Source organism: Montipora capricornis, chromosome 12 (assembly GCF_036669925.1).
Source record: "Montipora capricornis isolate CH-2021 chromosome 12, ASM3666992v2, whole genome shotgun sequence".
NCBI classification, from domain to species: domain Eukaryota; kingdom Metazoa; phylum Cnidaria; class Anthozoa; order Scleractinia; family Acroporidae; genus Montipora; species Montipora capricornis.
Window position 1 is genome coordinate 22,172,485 of NC_090894.1, and position 7,500 is coordinate 22,179,984.

General features: G+C 40.6%; 2 protein-coding genes across 2 annotated transcripts in view; both read left to right on the forward strand.

The window, feature by feature from the left end:
• Positions 1-4,998, forward strand: part of LOC138027640 (ribosomal oxygenase 1-like) — a 17,166-nt gene extending 12,168 nt beyond the window's left edge. The window contains exons 14-15 of the mRNA XM_068875197.1: positions 3,490-3,576; positions 4,640-4,998. Coding sequence (XP_068731298.1) covers positions 3,490-3,576; positions 4,640-4,690 — 138 coding nt within the window. The 3' untranslated portion in view covers positions 4,691-4,998. The remainder of the gene's footprint in view (positions 1-3,489; positions 3,577-4,639) is intronic.
• A 1,934-nt stretch (positions 4,999-6,932) lies between these two features.
• Positions 6,933-7,500, forward strand: part of LOC138026512 (calcium-activated potassium channel subunit beta-4-like) — a 17,180-nt gene continuing 16,612 nt past the window's right edge. The window contains exon 1 of the mRNA XM_068873892.1: positions 6,933-7,276. Coding sequence (XP_068729993.1) covers positions 7,072-7,276 — 205 coding nt within the window. The 5' untranslated portion in view covers positions 6,933-7,071. The remainder of the gene's footprint in view (positions 7,277-7,500) is intronic.

The window sequence follows — 7,500 nt, forward strand, 5'->3', positions numbered from 1 at the left end:
TGGAAAGGAAGTCTTTTGAGAAATGCAGTCTTGAATAGGATTTGATAAACCGTTTCGTTACAGATTGTAGCACGAACTCGCGAGACACTAGTGGTCACTGGGTGTTTTATACTAAATTGCTGATGGAGTCACACTGTAGCTTCTAAAGAATAGGGAATTCAAGAAACGACGACGGCTACGACTACGACAACGCCACAAAGCAATAATATCATTGGTTAAAAGATTATAAATAATCGTGCTGCACATGCAGCACGGATTTTAGCAAGTATGTTAGCAGTCCTCTGTTGTTTGACGACAACGTGAGCATGCAACAGAGAATCTTTCATTCTCTATTTTAACTCTGAAAACGCTCGTACCAATTCATTATTAGGACACTTCGCCCACATTGTAGGACGTGAAAGAGACTGAATAATCGCGAAAGACTTATGATAAAGGAGAGTTATATTTTGAGGTGACGTTTTTGTCGACCGTCGCCGTTGTAGATCTTAAATTCCCTGATCTGTGGTGGTGCGACGGTGGATAAATGAAGGAGGGAAATTTTGTTGTATAAATAACAGTTGGTAACGGTAAAATTACTACAGGTAGTATGGCACGTTTTTAGAGTCAAAATTAAAATATGTGTTCGGCAATTCAAACATTCAATTTAGCCTTTCAAACCGTCATTTTAGAAATTCAACAATTCAAAGATTCATTTCGATAATTCAAACCTTCAATTCAATTGAATATTTGAGTTGTCGAATTGAAAGTTTAAAGGCGTGCATGTTGGAATTTTGAAGCTTTGAATTGAAGAACTGAAGGTTGGAATTGCCAAATTGAGGGTTTGAATTTCCAAACTGATAGGTTGGAATTGCCGAACTGAATGTTTAAATTGCCGAATTGAACGTTTGAATTTTGTCACTAACAACGCGCCATAGATTAGAGCGCTGAAGTTTCGAGCGTTAGGTTGTAATGACTTTACATGATCGGCCGGGCCTCTGTGGGGTCTTGATAAACCGTAAGATAGGGAGGGAGCTAAGGGCGAGAACGTCGATGACAACGGATACGAGAACGCCACATACAATAGGTATGATGAACCAAAACAAGGAGTCTGCACGCCCTACACGTGTGTTTTACTTTTTAGTGTATTTCTAAGCCGTTGTCGTCTTGACAACGACGTGAAATGACCAAATTTGAGGTTACGTGTAGGGCACGAGTACCTCACGGTAATTTTCATTTTTCTGTCCAAACATCCACACTGTTCGTGCCAGTTTTTTACTCTTGGAATGTTGAAGCACACCTTCCAAAGCGAACTACTTGTAGTAGTCGTTAAATAAGTACAATAAATGGGAAGTAGTATTCAGTTTTAAACAGCGTTCTCGTAGCTGTCGGTGTCCGAGTCTTCCTCGCTTAAGGACGTTCGCGCTAATTGTTTGTGCGCAACGTTACTGCGCAGGTAACGCGACTGTAATATGTCACGCATTACTTCGAGCATTAGTGAAGTTCAGGTTTTAAAACCTTTGCAAAAACCGTGGACGATAAGTCTTGCACTCCGTTGGATCAGAGAAGATTGTGGTCAGTCAAAATTGATTAAAAATATTTATGAAAGTCAAGTAGACTACTGCACGACTGATATTCGCGAGGTTTTATCAGTCGTGCACTAGTCTACTTGACTTTCATACAAATTTTTCAAGCATCAGTTAAAATACCATGGCGACAAAAACGCCGAGGAAAAAATTCCAGGCCGGCAAAAGAATGGCACATTTATTTCCGAATCATCATGAAACTTCAAAGAGAAGTGAGCGGGAGGATGGAAAAGCTCTGGAAAAGGTAGCTGATCGAGTAGACTAGTGGCTGAAAGTTTGGAAAACTCGAAGACGAACGGTTGCGTAAATTTAATGGGGCTGTTTCTCTTTAACGAACTTACCCTACGAACTTAAGTTCAAAGTGAATGCATGTTTTTAAAGTTCTTTTCCTTTACTTTGGTGAAAATTGAGCAGTATTTTGGTCCTGGTCCGCTTGAATAGTGCGGACCTGCGTGGAAACAATCAGCGATTGAATTTCACAAAAAAAACACACTCCAGAGAATGAGCATGACGGCAATGGAGAGATATTATACAAAACACCAACCAAATGAAGATGACCCCTGCTTAAAACTTCGTTGCTATGCTCGAGAAAGGTTTTTTTTTCGGTAAAAACCTTTCATCTCTTCAACGATCGATCCTCTCTTGGGTTCCAGTCCTTGCCCGACAGGTCACGCAAAAGCGTGACAAACGAAATTTCCAAGAGCTTTGCAAAATCACATCGATTTTACTCGTTCAGATCATCGGTGACCCCTTTTTTTCTTAATCATGAATCACTTACTTTACTTACTATCTACAAAATATGATGAAATGAAAAAATTCTCACCGTAAGAAGTTATCTTTTTTTAACATTTTCTTTCCTCGTGCCATCGAATTCCGGTAGTGGTTGCAACGGATAGAGCTTACGAAAACGCTCGTCGAGGATGAACTCTACTGTTTACCACATCCCTAGCGGCATACAATTATCTAAAAATCTCACTCCTAAAAACCTATGCACGGAAACTTTCACTCCAACAGTTTATTTTTATGATTTTCGATGGATGAGCAGATGAGCCTACATCTCGCTATTATGACCGATTTCTCGAAATTAAGGCATTTTTCCACTGCCATTTTCTCCGAAACAAAGTCGGTGACCCCCATTTTTTTTTTCATTTGTGGAGTAAGTACTTTATGACCTAACTCTAGGCGAGAAATGAAGAAAATCTCACCGTAGGAAGATTTTGGCACGAAAGTCATTAAACTCCCAAATTTTGTCACGGACACGATGGGTTTTTTGTTTTGCCATTCTGGAAAATTTCTTATTGCCAAATTAAAAACTCCAATATCGTGGGAAAAAGCATTTTCCCTAGGGACAAAAACCCAACGAACCCTCGAGTATAAGTCGCTTATCGCACGGGATATATTTATCCGACCATGGGGAAATTCAGGAAACCATATTCGTATTCTCAGTATTGGAGTGGAACTAGCTTGCAATAGAGGCTAATGCTTGGGAATATGTTAAAGAGTATTTGCATTTGAAAAGATTCCTCTGCATTAGCCTCCGTTGCGACCTAGTTCAAACCCTATACTGAGAATACGAATATGGTTAATTGACAGCAGGTCCAACAGTTAAGAAATGGTAAGCGTGCAGCGTGCAACTATCGAGTTATGGACGCACGCGGGAGGTTGCTAAGCACAAGCATCGCCTCGTGCGACTCTAGCTTCTTCTATTCTAAGAGGAGGAAAATATGTCTTGGCAAATTAGGACTGATGCGCTCGTGACGGCATTTTCTTCTTAAGTTAGATCGCACGTCAGCTGTCGTCAGCGAGCGTGCACCGATGAGCAAATAGTAAATGATCAATTGGCCAATCAGAACGCGCGTTTTATCCAAGTTATGTTATAATGTTAATTAATGAGAACTCAATGAAATCTGTTTGTTGCTGTCGATAGGCTGGTCCTCTGGTCGAGGCTATCTTGCACAGTTTTCCGGAGTATATCAAAGTCAGAGATCTTCCACACGACGATATCGACTTCAAAGTAAGCTCTGTTTTTTTTATTGTTTCGTCGAGAAATTCTGTAATCGATTATTAAGTTAGTTCACCTGCTGAGATGCGTCATAGCGACGTCATAACGCTCATCATTCATGTAAATTCATTCGTTAGCTGTGGACTTAGCCGACTCACTGGGTAAATATCAAATCGTTTCTTATACTTTATTATCTGTGCATTTCATAACAATGTAACTTCCTTTCAGGATTCGAACGCAATTCTCGTATTGTCTGGCCCTAAAGTCGTCAATAAAGATGTTTGATAACAATGAACCAAAAACCCGCAACTGACGAAACAATTTTTTTATTTTATGTACTGTTCTAGTTAACCCTGCGATGGACTGGCATCCCATCCAGGGGGGGAGTAGAAATACTCCTAGTCGCTTCATGCTACAGTGAATAAAATTTTAACGTTATTTTACTCAACTGCTATGCTTTGTACACAAATCGAATTACACCGATGGAAAAAAACGTAGGCGATGTGTTATGGCAGCTGTCGTAAGGTAAGATGTGATTTGCTAGCTACCAAAACCGAAAAGAAAGGACGAAACGATGTTGCGCTTCAGGAAATGCGTGCTCGAGGGCGGGCGTGTAACCAGGCTTGCGTGCGTGGATGCGCACATCAGTTGGTTGGTCAAATAGTTGGGTTTCAAAATCTACAGATCACGCGTTACGTCGGACTTCATGGTTGCCTTGTTTGTGGATGAAAAGAATAGATCTTCCGTTAGCTACTTGCGTTTATTGTTCGTTCACCAGCATCTGTATTCTTAATTGTGTTTTCTAAGGTTTCTTGAACTCACCCCGAAGCTTGCTTATCGTTTTGAAGACTTAGTGCAAGCCTAACAGACTACGAAACATGAATGAGGATAAAAATGTTGTGGGGAAACCGGAGATAAGCGCCGGCCTGATGGGCCTTCTAGGCTCGTAGCAGACTTTACCTAGTTAACTTGTAGATGAGACATAAAAACGTCCGACTGCCTTTGACATTTTCTTAGCATGAATTAAATGTATTGGTATTCATGTAAATATAGTTGTTCTATTTCATGTTTTCAGGTGGATTTAGTCACGGTGCTCTATGAGAAAGGGATCCTCTCAAGGAAATGATGAAGAACTAACACTCCAATGTCATTGGGTAGATTACAGTATGAGGAAATTATACAAAAAGTGATAGAGATTTATGAGGTCTGAAAGTGCCTATCTCCCCTTGTCCTAAGTTTCAATCTTTCCATCCTTGAAGTGCGTAAGAATCTACACGGAGTGCATCCATTTAAGTGATATTCAGTGACAAACGTACATCGACAAGGGCTTTGCATTTATATTTATTTAAGAGTGATTATAAATGAATATCAATATCTGTAAATTAAAAAAAAAATACCGGTGTTCAAATAAAATTTTAACGTTATTTTACTCAACTGCTATTCTTTGTACACAAATCGAATTACACCGATGGAAAAGAACGTAGGCGATGTGTTATGGCAGCTGTCGTAAGGTAAGATGTGATTTGCTTGCTACCAAAATCGAAAAGAAAGGACGAAACGAGGTTGCGCTTCAGGAAAAGCGTGCTCGAGGGCGGGCGTGTAACCAGGCTTGCGTGCGTGCGTGGATGCGCACATCAGTCAGTTGGTCAAATAGTTGGCTTTAAAATCTAGATCACGTTACGCCGGACTTCATAGTTGCTTTGTCTGTGGATGAAAAGAATAGCTCTTCCGTTAGCTACTTGCGTTTATTCGTTCACCAGCATCTGTATTCTCTTCTGTGACTCTAGAAATTGGTTTTTAACTATCATTAGTATCACCCAACTGGTGGACTAATGCAAATCCTGCATTTTAATTGGCTACACTAGTAGAGGACTATTGGTAACAGTCCTCGAGTAGCGAAGAGCGTGACGCTTTCTTTCGTTTTATTCCCAAATAAATATTTCGTCAACTTGCATTTGCTGACTTTATTATTGCCTTTTCTCTCCGACTAGTTGGGTGATACTAAAACAATTAGACCCTTCGCCCTCAAGGGCCACGGGTCTAATTGTTAAATAGCCTCAAGCCTTTCTGACGTGTGCTGTAAGATCAAGTAGATGATGCATCTACTTAGCAGTCTTTGTGACAACTTGCTTAAATAAAAACAATGAATCATTTATGCCGCTTCTCAAATCTCCCCCTTACTCATCTAATGTTGATTCTATGGAGCGGACACTTGCGTTTAGTCCCATACCTCAGAAAGCCCGAACATTCTTCAGAGGAGCAGGGTGGATTGGGGGTTGAGGGGAGGAGTGGGTGATCTCTCACTGTGGCTGCACAATACACCATATTCATATTCTCAGTTATCGGACTGGAACTAGCTTGCAATGGAGGCCAATGCGGGGGAATATATCGAAAAGCATTTACATTTGAAAAGATTACCCCGCATTAGCCTCCATTGCACGCCATTTCCAAGTGTTCATATCTGCCTCCTCTTCAAAGCGAGTCTTAAGCGCGAAGTTGTTCTTTCTTTCATAGTTAAAGTGGAACTTCGCACTTAGACTCGCTTTAAAGAGGAGACAGGCGTGAACTTGGAAATGGCCAATTGTAAGTGAAGGCCACATTAGGGTTAAGGATAAGCCTTTGATAAGGGAGTACGGTTGCATTCGGTTTCTGACCTCGACAGTCAGCGGTTCGTCAAATGGCAACCAAACAGGTCTCTTGAAGATGCTCTTAAAATACCTCGAGAATCTTGCTGCCTACGGCGAGGAGGCTCCCTGGAGTTTTAGGACCCGCGCAAGCTGAGCTCAAGTATTGCGTGTAAAGCCTGAACTGCGCGTGTTTTTTTTATTTTTTTGATGTTAGTGTGACCAAATCTGTAAAATTAACAGATAATTTTCTCGCGTTCCCTTTTTTTGAAAATTAGTTCAGTTCTAACCACATACATTTCCTATCAAATGTCTTTTATTTGTTAAAATCTGTCAGAGCCAATGGAATATATTTAGAAAAATGACAAATTACAAAATATTGGCAAAACCGAATGAACGACTTTGACATTTTACCACTTCATAATGGCAGGCAATCATTGCCATGTGGCAAAGAATAAAAAAAAATTCACCGAAGGAAAGTATAAATATTAAGAAATTAGGCCTGTTATTAAATGTGATGTTGCCATGGTAACGGCCATAATCCAAATATTGACACCCAAAAAATAAGCCTTATTATATTGGTACCCAGGGAAAGATTTAAGAGAAATTAACCAGGTTTCCTTTGGTAACTCGTGCCCTGTAGTGAGGTATTCGGAAGTACTCTGCGGAGCCCCCTTATCCGTTCCAGTTTTCTCTAATTTGCTTCGAGAACGTTAATTGGAGGCCTGGGTAAGGGTAATTGAATTACAATTCCGATTTTCTTTTTAGACGACTGCCATTTGTTCCGATTTCGTGTTTGTGGCTTTTCTAAGGTTTCTTGAACTCACCCCGAAGCTTGCTTATCGTTTTGAAGACTTAGTGCAAGCCTAAAAGACTGCGAAACATGAATGAAGATAAAAATGTTGTGGGGAATTCGGCCAACGCGCCAGTTGACAACACGAATGGATCTTCCTTTCCGAGCGCATTTATGCCGCAACGACCAGGAGGAGTAGAACCTCCGCCCTCGTACTCGCAGTCGCCTCTTCCGTCTCAGAACCAGCCAGCCACTCATTATTATGGACAACCTCAGAACATATGGCAGCCTCAAGGTATTGAATACTCCACTTGAAAGTAATACTAACGCTCACAAATGAGCTTTATGTAAATAATGGTTGTAACTTTTAAGTGAAATTATAGAACCCATCGACACATTTCGCGTTTTTTCGGCGAAAATGAACGAAGTCAAGATAATGCATCTGCATTAGCGTTACTCGTACCGTTCACGCATCAACACCAAAACCCATATAAAACGATGAATACAGTAACCTTACAA